Consider the following 15,635-nt stretch of genomic DNA (forward strand, 5'->3'; position numbering starts at 1 on the left):
CAACTCCCTACTACTCCCTGTTTTTTCCTTTGATCATTCCCTTGCCTTTCTATTCCTCAGTAGAGTCATGTCTGTTGAAATCCATCTACCCAGGGAAACTACATCTCCGCCTGAAATCCCTCTTATTAAAGTTCATTGCAAATGCAAGCTTGTTCATGTAGCCTTTATAGACACCTCCAGTTGGAAGTGAACTTGTCCCCTCCTCTGAGCCGTCAGGGCCCCATGCCTTTCATATGGTACCTGTTTTTATCCCCTCACCCTTTCAGTTTATCATTTCCTTGAGATTGTTGCTATTATATTTTAATGAAACCTAATAGAGTGTCTTGTACAATATGAGCATTCAGTATGATATAACTTTATTTTATAGATGATAAATTCCTGTGTTCAAACTTTTTCAAAAAGATTTTATTTATTTGAGAAAGAGAGAGAACTCAAGCAGGGGGAGGGGTAGAGGGAGAGACATCCCAGGATGGGATCCAGGGTCAGGACCCTGGGATCATGACCTGAGCCAAAGGCAGATGCTTGACTGACTGAGCTACCCAGGCACCCCTCTTTTCAAACTATTTATCAAGTACATATTATGGGCCTGGGTGCTGTTCTTTTTTTTGTGTGTGTGTGTGTTTTTTCCCTTTTATTTATGTATTTAAAAAATTAAAATTTTTATTTAAATTCTAGTTAGTTTTTTAAAATTATTTGTATTATTTATTTTTTTTTACATAATATTTTTTTTCCAATTTATTTATTTTCAGAAAAACAGTATTCATTACTTTTTCACCACACCCAGTGCTCCATGCAAGCTGTGCCCTCTATAATACCCACCACCTGGTACCCCAACCTCCCACCCCCCCTCCACTTCAAACCCCTCAGACTGTTTTTCAAACCCCTCAGACTGTTTTTCAGAGTGCTGTTCTGGGCATTAGAGACAAGGTGAGGAACAAAAGAGTCTATGACATGCAATACGTCAAATGGTGGGTAAGTTCTATGAAGCAAAGTTAAGTGGAGGATAAAGAGGTTGGATAGTGATTGAAGTGCTACTTAAAAAAAGGGGTAAGGTGAGGCTTCTCTAACAGGGTGGCTTTTGAACATGGTCAATACATATGAGGTTCTAGTAAGCATCAGGATTAACTTAAAATTTGTCTGTTTGAATTGGAAAAAAATGATTTTTATTTTTAGTCTCATTTTTTTATAGTACACATGAATAATTTGAAAAGTAAGTTCTCGTTGATAATAGTATTGGGATTTGTTTTTTCCCCCTTTTTCTTTTTGTTTTTTAAATTTTGGAATTTCTAAAGGGATTTATTTCTTATAAAAATTCAGTAAGATAAAGAACTCTTGTATTTAAAAAAATTTTTAAAAATTAGTATATAATGTATTATTTGCCCCAGGGGTACAGGTCATGAATTGTCAGGCTTACACATTTCACAGCACTCACCATATCACATACCCTCCCCAATGTCGGTAACCCAGCCACCCTATCCCTACTCCCCACCCCCCAGCAACCCTCAGTTTGTTTTGTGAGATTAAGAGTCTCTTATGGTTTTTCTCCCTCTCAATCCCATCTTGTTTCATTTTTCCCTTCCCTACCCCCACAACCCTTGCCCTGCCTTTCAAATTCCTCATATCAGAGAGATCATATGATAATTTTCTCTGATTGACTTATTTTGCTCAGCATAATACCCTCTAGTTCCATCCACATTGTTGCAAATGGCAAGATTTCATTTCCTTTGATGGCTGCATAGTATTTCATTGTATATATACACACCACATCTTCTTTATCCATTCATCTGTTGATGGACATCTAGGTTCTTTCCATAGTTTGGCTGTTGTGGACATTATTGCTATATATATTCAGGTGCACATGGCCCTTGGGATCACTATGCTTGTATCTTTAGGGTAAACACTCAGTTGCATGATTCCTGGGTGGTAGGGTAGCTCTGTTTCCAACTTTTTGTTTTCCAGAGTGGCTGCACCAGCTTGCATTCCCACCAACAGTGTAGGAGGGTGCCCCTTTCTCTGCATCCTTGCCAACATCTGTCATTTCCTGACTTGTTAATTTTAGCCATCTTGACTGGCGTGAGGTGGTGTCTTATTGTGGTTTTGATTCCTTGATGCTGAGTGATGATGTGAGCACTTCTTCATGTGTGTGTCTGTTGGCCATCTGGATGTCTTCTTCGCAGAAATGTCTGTTCATGTCTTCAGCCCATTTTTTTTCTTTTTTTTTAAGATTTTATTTTTTTTTCCTCTTCCAAAATAGCTTTTTAAAATTTATTTTCAGCATAACAGTATTCATTGTTTTTGTACCACACCCAGTGCCCCATGCAATCCGTGCCCTCTATAATACCCACCACTGGTACCCCAACCTCCCCCCTCCCGCCTCTTCAAAACCCTCAGATTGTTTTTCAGAGTCCATAGTCTCTCATGGTTCACCTCCCCTTCCAATTTCCCCCAACTCCCTTCTCCTCTCTATCTCCCCATGTCCTCCATGCTATTTGTTATGCACCACAAATAAGTGAAACCATATGATAATTGACTCTCTCTGCTTGACTTATTTCACTCAGCATAATCTCTTCCAGTCCCGTCCATGTTGCTACAAAAGTTGGGTATTCATCCTTTCTGATGGAGGCATAATACTCCATAGTGTATATGGACCACATCTTCCTTATCCATTCATCCGTTGAAGGGCATCTTGGTTCTTTCCATAGTTTGGCGACTGTGGCCATTGCTGCTATAAACATTGGGGTACAGATGGCCCTTCTTTTCACTACATCTGTATCTTCTTGATTGGATTATTTGTTCTTTGGGTGTTGTGTTTGATAAGTTCTTTATAGATTTTGGATACTACGCCCTTATCTGATAAGACATTTGTGAATATCTTCTCTCATTCTGTCAGTTGTCTTTTGGTTTTGACTGTTTCCTTTGTTGTGCAAAAGCTTTTGATCTTGATAAAGTCCCAATACTTCATTTTTTGCCCTTGCTTCCCTTGCCTTTGGTGATGTTTCTAGGAAGAAGTTGCTGTGGCTGAGGTGGAAGAGGTTGCTACCTGTGTTCTCCTCAAGAATTTTGATGGATTCCTGTCTCACATTGAGGTCTTTCATCCATTTTTAGTCTATTTTTGTGTGTTGTGTAATGAAATGGTCCAGTTTCATTCTTTTGCATGTGGTTGTCCAATTTTCCCAACACCATTTGTTGAAGAGACTGTCTTTTTTCCATTGGGCATTCTTTCCTGCTTTGTCGAAGATTAGTTGACCATAGAGTTGAGGGTCCATTTCTGGGCTCTCTATTCTGTTCCATTGATCTATGTGTTCATTTTTGTGCCAGAACCATACTGTCTTGATGGTGACAACTTTGTAATAGAGCTTGAAGTCTGGAATTGTGATGCCCCCAGATTTGGTTTTCTTTTTCAACATTTCTGTGGCTATTTGAGGTCTTATCTGGTTCTGTACAAATTTTAGGACTATTTGTTCCATTTCTTTGAAAAAGTTGAGGATATTTTGATAGGTATTGCATTAAATGTGTAGATTGCTCTAGGTAGTATACACATTTTATTAATATTTGTTCTTCCAGTCCAGGAGCATGGAAAAATTTTCCATTTCTTTGTGTCTTCCTCAATTTCTTTCATGAGTATTCTATAGTGTTCTGAGTACAGATCCTTTGCCTCTTTGGTTATGTTTATTCCTATGTGTCTTATGTTTTGGGCACAATTATAAATGGGATCCACTTCTTAATTTATCTCTTCTGTCTTGCTGTTGGTGTATAGAAATGCACCTGATTTCTGTGCATTGATTTTATATCCTGACACTTTATTGAATTCCTGTGTGAGTTTTAGCAGTTTTGGAGTGGAGTCTTTTGGGTTTTCTACATAAAGTAGGATATTATCTGCAAGAATGAGAGTTTGACTTCTTCTTTGCTGATTTGGATGCTTTTTATTTCTTTTTGTTGTCTGATTGCTGAGGCTAGGACTTCTAGTACTATGTTGAATAGCAGTGGTGATAGTGGACATCCCATCCCTGCTGTGTTCCTTACTTAAGGGAAAAGCTCTCAATTTTTCTCCATTGAGAATGATATTCACTGTGGGTTTTTCATAGATGGCTTTGATGATATTGAGGTATATACCCTCTAACCCTACACTTTGAAGAGTTTTGATCAAGAAAGGATGCTGTACTTTGTCAAATGCTTTTTCAGCATCAGCAGAGAGTATCATATGGTTCTTGTTATTTCTTTTATGAATGTATTGTATCACATTGACTGATTTGCAGATGTTGAACCAACCTTGCAGCCCAGGAATAAATCCCACATGGTCGTGGTGAATAATTCTTTTAATGCACTGTTGGATCCTGTTGGCTAGTATTTTGGTGAGAATTTTTGCGTCTGTGTTGATCAAGGATATTGGTCTGTAATTCTCCTTTTTGATGGGGTCTTTGGTTTTGGGATCAAGATAATGCTGGCCTCATAAAGTGAATTTGGAAGTTTTCTTTCCATTTCTATTTTTTGGAACAGTTTCAGGAGAATAGGTATTACTTCTTCTTTAAATGTTTGGTAGAATTCCCCTGGCAAGCTGTCTGGCCCTGGGCTCTTGTTTGTTGGGAGATTTTTGATGACTGCTTCAATCTCCGTAGTGGTTATAGGTCTGTTCAGGTTTTCTTTTCCTTCCTGGTTCAGTTTTGGTAGTTTGTATGTCTCTAGGAATGCATCCATTTCTTCCAGATTGTCAAATTTTCTGGTGTATATTTGCTCATAAAATGTTCTTATAGTTGTTTATATTTCTTTGGTGTTGGTTGTGATCTCTCCTCTTTCATTCATGATTGGGTCCTTTCTCTTTTCTTTTTGATGCATCTGGCAATCTTATTGATTCTTTCAAAGAACCAGCTCCTAGTTGCTTTGTTGTTTGTTCTACTGTTTGTTTGGTTTCTGTTTCATTGATTTCTGCTCTGATCTTTATGATTTCTCTTCTCCTGCTGGATTTGGGCTTTCTTTGCTGTTCTTTCTCCAGGTCCTTTAGGTTAGGGTTAGGTTGTGTAACTTGAGACCTGTCTTATTTCTTGAGAAAGGCTTATATTGCTATATACTTTCCCCTTGGGACTACCTTTACTGTGTCCCAAAGATTTTGAACAGTTGTGTTTTCATTTTCATTTGTTTCCATGAATTTTAAAAATTCTTCTTTAATTTCTTGGTTGACCCATTTATTCTTTAGTAGGATGCTCTTTGCCCTCTTGTATTTGAGTTCTTTCCAACTTTCCTCTTGTGATTGAGTTCCAGTTTCAAAGCATTGTGGCCTGAAAATATGCAAGGAACGATCCACGTCTTTTGGTACTGGTTGAGACCTGATTTGTGACCCAGTATGTGATCTATTCTGGTGAATGTTCCATGTGCACTCAAGAAGAATGTATGTTCTGTTGCTTTAGGATAGAATATTCTGAATATATCTGTAATGTCCCTCTCGTCCAGTGTGTCATTTAAAGCCTTTATTTCCTTTTTGATCTTTTGCTTTGATGATCTGTCCATTTCAGTGAGGTAGTCTTAAAGTCCCCTACTATTATTGTGTTATTGTCGATGTGTTTCTTTGATTTTGTTATTAATTAGTTTATATAATTGGCGGCTCCATGTTAGGGGCATAGATATTTGAAACTTTTAGATCTTCTTGTTGGAAAGGCCCTTTAATTATGATGTGGTGTCCTTCCTCATCTCTTATTATAATCTTTGGCTGAAAATCTAATTTATCTGATATAAGGATTGTCACCCCAGCTTTCTTTTGATATCTAGCATGGTAAGTTGTTTTCTACACTTTAAATGTGGAGGTGTCTTTGGGTCTAAAATGAGTTTCTTGTAGACAGCATATCGATGGGTGGTCTTTTTTTAAAATTTATTTTCAGAGAGAGAGAGGGAGAGAGAAAGCACACAAGTGGCAAGTAAAGGCAGAGAGAGAAGCAGTCTCCCTGCTGAGCAAGGAACCCAATGTGGTACTCGATCGCAGGACCCCAGGACTATGACCCCAGCTGAAGGCAGCAGCTCAACCCACCAAGCCACCCAGGCATTTTTTTTAATCCATTCTGATACTCTGTGTCTTTTGATTGGGGCATTTAGCTCATTACATTCAGAGTAACTATTGAAAGATATGAATTTAGTGCCATCGTATTGCCTGTAAGGTGACTGTTAGTGTATATTGTCTCTGTTCTTTTCTGGTCTGTTACTTTTAGGCTCTCTCTTTGCTTAGAGGACCCCTTTCAATATTTCCTGTAGGGCTGGCTTGGTGTTTTCAAATTCTTTAAATTTTTGTTTGTCTGGAAGCTTTTTTTTTTAAAAGATTTTTATTTATTTATTTGACAGATCACAAGTAGGCAGAAAGGCAGGCAGAGAGAGAGGAGGAAGCAGGCTCCCCACTGAGCAGAGAGCCCGATGTGGGGCTCGATCCCAGGACCCTGGGATCATGACCTGAGCCAAAGGCAGAGGCTTTAACCCACTGAGCCACCCAGGCGGCCCTGTCTGGAAGCTTTTTATCTCTCCTTCTATTTTCAGTGACAGCCAAGCTGGATGTAGTATTCTTGGCCTCATATTTTTCTTGTTTAGTGCTCTGAATATATCATGCCAGCCCTTTCTGGCCTGCCAGGTCTCTGTGGATAGGTCTGCTGCCAGTCTAATATTTCTACCATTGTATGTTTCAGACCTCTTGTCCCAAGCTGCTTTCAGGATTTTCTCTTTGTCACTAAAACTTGTAAGTTTTACTATTAGATAATGGGGTATAGACTTATTTTTTTTTTAAGATTTTTATTTATTTATCAGAGAGAGAGGGGGTAGAGAACGAGCACAGGCAGACAGAATGGCAGGCAGAGGGAGAAGCAGGCTCCCTGCCGAGCAAGGAGCCCGATGTGGGACTCGATCCCAGGACGCTGGGATCATGACCTGAGCCAAAGGCAGCTGCTTAACCAACTGAGCCACCCAGGCGTCCCAGGTATAGACTTATTTTTATTGCTTTTGAGGGGGGTTCTCTGTGCCTCCTGGATTTTGATGCTTGTTCCCTTTGCCATATTAGAGAAATTCTCTGCTATAATTTGATCCAATGTACCTTCTGCCCCTCTTTCTCTTTCTTGTTCTGGGATCCCAATTATTCTAATATTGTTTCATCTTATTGTATCACTTATCTCTTGAATTCTGCCCTCATGATCCAGTCAATGTTTGTCTCTATTTTGCTCAGCTTCTTTATTCTCTGTTATTTGGTCTTTTATATCACTGATTCTCTCTTCTGCCTCATTTATCCTAGCAGTAAGAGCCTCCATTTTTTATTGCAACTCATTAATAGGTTTTTTTATTTCAACTTGATTAAATTTTAGTTATTTCTCCAGAAAGGGATTTTATTTCTCCAGAAAGGGATTTTCTAATATCTTCCATGCTTTTTTCAAGTCCAGCTAGCACCTTGATAATCGTCATTCTGAACTCTGGTTCTGACATATTACTAATGTTCATATTGATTAGATCCCTAGGCATTGGTACTGCTTCTTGTTCTTTTTTTTTGTGTTGAGTTTTTCTGCCTTTTCATTTTATCCAGATTAGAATAGATGAATGAGAGAACAAAATACTAAAAGGGTAGAAAATACCCCAGAAAAATATATGCTAACCACATCAGAAGAGACCCGAAACTGGGGGGAAAAGCTAGGGAAACCTGGGGGGAGAAGATGGGGGAAAATTTTTAAAAATAAATATATATATATATTAGACTGGTGAACAGAACAGAGCAACATACTTGATTTTGGGTGTATTCTGTTCTCTTAGAGGAAACTACCTCCCAAAATTTAAATAAAGAAAAACATATATATACACAAATATAAGTGTGAACACGATGAAGGGATGAGACCTGATTGAAAAGATGAAGATTAAAAAAGATTCTAAAAAAGGAATTGATAAGATAAGTTGGTTGGAAAAGGAAAAAAAAAAAAGAGGAGAGAATATGTTCAGGCTGGAGACTAGAACAAAGCCATGTGCTAGATTAAGGGTATATTTTGATCTATTAGAAGAAATTGTTCTATTTTTTAACTTTACTTCTTTCCTATTTTAATGTTTTTAAACTATTTTATTGTATCAATGCCTTTTTAAAAAATCTTTTAAGATTATGCTGAGTGAAATCAGTCAAGCAGAGAGAGTCAATTATCATATGGTTTCACTCATTTGTGGAGCATAACCAATAGCATGGAGGACAAGGGGCGTTAGAGAGGAGTAGGGAATTTGGGTAAATTGGAAGGGGAGGTGAACCATGAGAGACTATGGACTCTGAAAAACAGTCTGAGGGGTTTGAAGTGGCGGGGGGGTGGGAGGTTGGGGTACCAGGTGGTGGGTATTATAGAGGGCACAGCTTGCATGGAGCACTGGGTGTGGTGAAAAAATAATGAATACTGTTTTTCTGAAAATAAATAAATAGGGAAAAAAATCTTTTAAATTTTTCATTGTTATACTCATATTTTATCCCTTCCTTGTATTTAACCTTATTTTTTTATCCTGCCATGTTTTCCCCGCTGCTCCTCCTGGAGAAATAAGGAGGGAGGTCTCTCCCGATCTGCTACTTTTGGGGCCCCTGCTTGAAGAGCAGTCGCCAACTGTGCCTCGGGTCATAGTTTAAGGTCATCCCAAGCTGAGAGCCCACTCCTCAGCTCCATCTCGGTAGCCAGCTTCCCTGCTCTGATATCTGGGAGATCTGCCACATTCGGACACCCCCAGTCTTTCTGTCCCATGGATCTGAGACCACACTGTCCCTGCGAGGGCTCCACCCCCTGCTTAGCCTCTGGAGTGATGTCCCTCCATGGAGTGGACTTCTAAAAGTTCTGATTTTGTGCTCTACTGCTCTCTCACTTGCCAGGAGTTGGCCCCTGCCCCTGAGGTCTATCTTCCTATCATTTCAGATTCACTTCTCTGCACATTCTACCTTCTGGAAAGTGGTCGATTTTCTGTTTCTCGAATTGCTGCTCTTCTCTTCTATCTTCTGTTGAGTTTGTAGGAGTTCAGAATGTTTTGATAACTATCTAGCTGAACTCCTGGGACCTGATGATATTTCAGTCTCCTACTCCTCTGCCATCTTACTTCCTCCCCTGTATTTTTTTTTTAATTCAATTAACCAGTGTATAGTACATCATTAGTTTTTGACGTAATGTTCAATAATTCATTAGTTGATAAAGAACTCTTGAATATCTCTTCTGTAAGTATAGTTGAAAAGATGTTCAAATCGTAATATTTTATTATGATGATGATTATTTAAGCCCCAGTGAGGGGCTTGAATTCATGAGCCCAAGGTCAAGAGTCATATGCTTCACTGACTCATTCGGGCACCTCCAAATTGTAATTTTTCCCCAAATATTTAATTAATTTATTTATTTGAGAGAGTGAGAAAGAGGTCCAGTATGAGGAGGAGCGGGAGAAGCAGGCTCCTGAAAGCAGGGAGCCTGATGTGGGGCACAATCCCAGGACCCTGGGATCATCACCTGAACCAAGGGCAGATGCTTTAACTGACAGAGCCACCCAGGCACCCCCTGTAATTTTTTTTTTAAGATTTTATTTATTTATTTGACAGAGAGAGAGATCACAAGTGGACGGAGAGGCAGGCAGAGAGAGAGAGAGATAGAAGGAAGCAGGCTCCCTGCTGAGTCCCGCATCAGGATTCGATCCCAGGACCCTGAGATCATGACCTGAGCTGAAGGCAGCGGCTTAACCCACTGAGCCACCCAGGCGCCCCACCCCCTGTAATGTTTTAATAATGTATCTTAATGTTGTCTTCAAGAGAGTCAAACATTTTTTATAACTATAAATAGTTTAACTATAAACAATTTTTTAAACTATAATCCAGAATTGATGGAGCCAAAAGAAGTTTAGACCGAACACTGGATAAAAGAATACCTCCAATACCAGAGCCAGAATATCCTCCAACTGTAAGTTTAGGTTGTCTTTTTAAAAAGTTTATCCTTACATAATTTTAATTTGTAATTATTTTATGTTGATCACAACATAACTAGTATTATTAAGAGAGTAATACATATACATAATACATACATTTAAATCACTTACAATTTTTTCTCCCTGATTTAATTATGTCTTGTTTGCTTTTGACAGATGACAAGTGAAATTAAAAAGAAAGGAGTGAGTTCATTTTTTTTTATATTCCTTATTTTGAAAATGTTCAAAGCAATTATGACAAAATAGCTTTTTCTAAGTCTACCTGCTAATGACATCCATTCTGGAAGAGGAAGAAATTTAGAAACCGAGATTTTCATTTTCTGTGCCAGAAGGAACAAGCATGTCATGGATGACAATATGGGTTCTAAGAGTTATATTTTTGTTGCCATTTGTTATTTGAGAATTAGTAGTAAATGTTTTAGTTCTTATTCCAGAACCTAGAACTTCCTCCCTCCCTCCATCCCTCCCTCCCTCCCAACCTTTATGGAGACTTTGTGTTTTGCCTCTTTACTAGATACAACAACTGATACAAAACATTCAGAAACATTTAACATGAGACTGGGTGAATTGCAAAGCATATTTATGTGTATGTCCTTAGCATCCTCACTCTTCATCCACAGTTTTTACTTTCTACTGTCTTACTGTCCAAAATAGGTAGCCAGGCATGAAACAGTAATTCACTTCTGAACCCCCTGCTTTCACATTCCTACTTGCAATTTGTGAGTGTTTCTTTCCCATGATCTCACTACAGAATGTGAGGGTCATATTTTTATTTTCTTTTTATCCATCTGATAGGTTACAAATGGTATCTCAGGGTAGTTTAAGTATGCTTTCTTTTAATTATGATAGGACTAGGTATTTTTCATTAATTAAGAACCATTTAAAAAAAAAGAAAAAAAAGAACCATTTTCATAACAGTTTTATTGCAGAATGTTGGCTCATATTTTCTTCCCGTTTTTCTCTTGGATTTTGGTCTTATTTTTCCTGAAATTAAAATCTGGTAAAATTGGGTGCCTGGGTGGCTCAGTGGGTTAGGCCGCTGCCTTCACCTCGGGTCATGATCTCAGGGTCCTGGGATCGAGTCCCGCATTGGGCTCTCTCTGCTCAGCAGGGAGCCTGCTTCCCTTCCTCTCTCTCTGCCTGCCTCTCTGCCTACTTGTGATCTCTCTCTATCAAATAAACAAATAAAATCTTAGAAAAATTATTTAAAAAATTTGGTAAAATACACACAACATAAAGTTTACCATCTTAACTATTTTTTAAAAAAATATTTTATTTATTTATTTGAGAGAGAGAGAGGATGCAGAAGCAGGGGGAGGGATAAAGGAAGAGGGTAAGAGATAATCTCAGCAGATTCTGTGCTGAGCTTGATCAATAACCCTGAGATCATGACCTGAGCCAAAACCAAGAGGTGGATGATCAACTGACAAGCCACCCAGATGTCCCTATCTTAACCATTTTTAAGTGTATGGTTCAGTGGTGTTTTTTCACATAGTTGTGTATCTCCAGAACCTTTCCTCTTGTAAAAGTGAAACTTTGTACTCACTAAACAACTCCACATTTCGCTCTTCCCTCAGGCCCTGGCAACTACCATTCTATTGTCTGTTTCTATGAATCAGACTACCCTAGATACCTCATATAAGTGGAGTTATATAATATTTGTTTTTTTGTCATTGGCTTATTTCATTGAGCATAATGTCCTCAAATTTTATCTATCCCTTACATTTTTAAACATTCTTTATACTTGGAGATATATGTTTCAAATATTTTGTCCCAGATTGCCAGTTGTCTTTTGGTCATTTTTATTGTGACTTGTTTTGCCATGAAAATATTTTAATTTTTATGTAGTCAGAATTTGTCAGTCATTTTTTCTTTTTTGTATCTGGAACTTAAATCATAGCTAGTAAGTTTTCCTCTACCTTCAATTACAGCAGAATTTATCAATTTTTTGTCCTTGTGTAGTTTTTATCATTTAATTAAAATTCTTAATATATTTGGAATTTACTCTTGTGTATGGTGGAAGGTATGAATTAAATTTCTCTTTTTCCAAATGGCTAGCCAGTTGTCCAGAAGTATTTTTTAAAATTTTCATCTTTGTTCTGCTGATTTGATATACCACATTTGTCATATGCTATATTTTCCTACATACTGGGCCTTTTGATATAACACATTTGTCATATGCTATATTTTCTTACATACTGGGCCTATTTCCTGACTTTCTTTTTTTCCCCACTAGTTTGTCTATCCAGGCTCCTGTACCACACTGTTTTAATTAGAGAGACTTTATAATATGTTTTAATGTTTCCTAAGGCTAGTTCTTCCTTGTAGATATTCTTTCTCAGGAATTTCTTGGCTATTATCACATGTTTATTTTTCCACATGAACTTGAGACTCACTGTGTCTGGTTCTATAAGCATGTATGCAGGTATTTTTCTTGGGGTTACATTAAATTAATTTTGAGACAAACTGAAATTTTCATGTTAAAATATCTTTACCAAGATTAAGTGTTATCTTTCTGTTTGTTCTTGTCTATTTTTGTTGGATTACTTATTGTTATGGGAGAATTTATAAAATTATGGTGCTATTATACCAGAATATATTCTCCAAGAGAGCAGGAGCTTTGTTTTGGTTCCTGGAATAGTGGATATTTATTGAATTAATATTTGTTGAATGAAGGAATAATAAATTAAACAAAGGGTCTTTGTTTTGCCTTGAGAAAATGGAAAGTATACAGAGAACATTAATTTGGCAAGAATTCATAAAAAATAAAGAGAAATATAAAATGGTTTCTTTGAAATGCCAGAGCAAAATGTTTTCCTGCCCAGACACCTGCCCAGACACCTGACTTCCAGTGAATTTATATTTCATACATGAGAGCTCCAGAGAGCATGATTTATTCTTCCAGGTATGAAAAGCTGAGGGATTGCATTTTGTACCTAGTTCCCTCATCTATATTCATCTACAAAGCCCCTTTTATGAAGTATATGACATGTTACCTGCTAGAAATCCATTTTGACTGCCACTACGTAGGGTCCAGTGGGAAGAACCTCTAGTCTTGCCACCCTGCCTTCACTTCCTTGGCAGGGCTCTCTCCTCCAGCCCTGACTGCTTTCATCCAGGGTGCAGAGTGGTTGTGATCACAGGTTAGCCATGGAACCATAACATGAAATGCAGGGACACCAGCTTTTGTTGTTGATGTCCATCAGAAGTGGAGGTCCAAATTGCTTAGAGCCCTTTGCCCAACATAAATGTTCTAAATAATCCCTTTCTCCTCTTCCTAATTCCTGTTACTCTCTAGATTTCCCTATTTGAAACCTTTGAGGCTATGAACTTCTGTTTGTACTACTACCCCAGGCTCTCCATTCCCTTCAGTCCCCTCTCTTAGTCTCCAGGAAACCAGGGTCCTTTCCTGCTTGAGGCTCTGGTTTGCCTAAATCAATTTGTTTTTGTGATTATCTCACACTATCCTGGAGGTAACCAGTTAGTTCTTACTCTATTCTCATGGCTCCCTCCAGATTAAATTGGTTCTGTTCTTGCCCTACCACTTGGGTATGCTGTATTAGAGGCCCTCTCTGTTTCTTCTGGTTTCATTTAGCTGTTACATTTCTGTTCTTATCCACACCCTATAGTCTTTTCTCCTCTTTCTTTTTTCTTAACCATTATTCTGTTCTCCTTTTAAACCACACACATATTACCCATAAGAAGGTCATATTTTTTCCCTAGATGAGACATTATTTATCTTTTGTTTTACAATACTGTATTCCTATTCAGAAAGTCCCAGCAAGCTTACATGTTAAACTCATAGTACACTCTTAAATATTAAAGACAACCTAATTCATTTCTATTGTATGTTTAAGATACTGATGGATTTGCATTTACATGTATTTTAATACAGAAAACCTTAGGCTTCAACCCTGGTTTGAGTGAAGGGATTATCACAAGATTAGTTTTCTCAAGTGTAACATGCAGATTGGGGAGGGGAACAACCTTGGTAATATTTTAAAATAATCAGTGTGATTAAATATTCTAAAATATTTAATAATATTCACCCATAATTTATTGTGTTGTTTCCTGTCCTTCTTGATTGTTTTATCAATTGTGTACCTTTGTGCTAGGGTTCATAGTTGCCAATTTCTGACTGTTTAGTGGATTAATGCTAAATATTTCAATGTTTGAGTGGATAACACATGGTCACACCCAGCTTCCCTAGCCCACTCTTTGGTCCCAATTTCTAATTCTTATTCATTCAATAAATATAAACTGAGCACTTAAAAAAAAGGCTTCTTTATAGGGCATACTTTTGGGTAAAGGTTTTTATTCTGAAAACATGTTATTTTTTCAGAATACTTCTATTCTGAAAAAAATGTTGTCTTGAATAGACAGAGCTCAGGAGTTACACTGAAATACTACACCATGAATCTTGGAACACTGAAAAAAAATAAAATTAAGATGTTAAAAAAAAGAACACTTAATTTTTTCTTATTATATTCTCAGTTAAACTATATTTATATGAAGCAGTGTGTAGAAAGCAGTCCTATAGTACCTATTCAGCAGGAATGGCTGGATCACATGTTAATGCTGATACCTGAGTCTTTAAAGGAAGGGAAAGAAAGAGAAGAACTCATGAATAGTCTCATAAGTGAGGTGTCAAGTGACTTTGAAAACAGCATGAAGAGGTATCTGGGTAAGTAGCATTTAACACACATCAAGCTTCTTTGACTTTTGTTCTCCACTCCTCCTATTCAAAAGTAGAAATATGAATAATGAATATCTATGTATTTAGCTTTATGTATTTCTTAGATATTATTTTATTTTATTTTTAAAAAGATTTTTATTTATTTATTTATTTGACAGACAGAGATCACAAGTAGGCAGAGAGGCAGGCAGAGAGAGGGGGATGCAGGCTCCCTGCTGAGCAGAGAGCCGGATGTGGGGCTCGATCCCAGGACCCTGGGATCATGACCTGAGCCGAAAGCAGAGGCTTTAACCCACTGAGCCACCCAGGCGCCCCCTTAGATATTATTTTAATTTAAAGTTTTATTTTGAGGGGTACGTGGTTGGCTCAGTCAGTAGAGTGTGCAAATCTTGATTTTGGGGTTGTAGGTTCAAGCCCCACGTTGGGTGTAGAGATACCTTTTAAAAAAATGAAATCTACTTTAAAAAAAGTTTTTATTTTGAGCTTATTATCTGATCAGAATCTTTGTAACTCAAGGGAACTTTGTGTAATTTTTATGTGCTTATTAGCTAATAACTTTTTGATTTTTCTCTTTGTCTTTATGGGTATAGTTATATTGTTTACAGAATTTTTTAAAGATTTTTATTTATTTATTTGACAGACAGATCACAAGTAGTCAGAGAGGCAGGCAGGAGAGAGAGGAGGAAGCACTTTCCCTGCCAAGCAGAGAGCCAGATGTGGGGCTGGATCCCAGGACCCTGAGACCATGACCTGAGCCGAAGGCAGAGGCTTTAACCCACTGAGCCACCCAGGCGCCCCTGATTACAGAATTATTAAAAATATTACTGTATTTAGGGGGCGCCTGGGTGGCTCAGTGGGTTAAGCCGCTGCCTTCGGCTCAGGTCATGATCTCAGGGTCCTGGGATCGAGTCCCGCATCGGGCTCTCTGCTCAGCAGGGAGCCTGCTTCCTCCTCTCTCTCTGCCTGCCTCTTTGCCTACTTGTGATCTCTTTCTGTCAAATAAATAAAT

The 15,635-nt window shown here is 38.0% G+C and overlaps 1 protein-coding gene across 1 annotated transcript in view; it reads left to right on the top strand.

The window, feature by feature from the left end:
- The window catches only part of DNAH12 (dynein axonemal heavy chain 12), a 243,907-nt gene that overhangs the window by 23,308 nt on the left and 204,964 nt on the right, over positions 1-15,635 (top strand). The window contains exons 4-6 of the mRNA XM_044253319.1: positions 9,824-9,905; positions 10,087-10,113; positions 14,425-14,614. Of these exons, the coding sequence (XP_044109254.1) occupies positions 9,824-9,905; positions 10,087-10,113; positions 14,425-14,614 (299 nt within the window). The remainder of the gene's footprint in view (positions 1-9,823; positions 9,906-10,086; positions 10,114-14,424; positions 14,615-15,635) is intronic.

The sequence above is a fragment of the Neovison vison genome, chromosome 6, assembly GCF_020171115.1.
Source record: "Neovison vison isolate M4711 chromosome 6, ASM_NN_V1, whole genome shotgun sequence".
NCBI lineage: Eukaryota > Metazoa > Chordata > Mammalia > Carnivora > Mustelidae > Neogale > Neogale vison.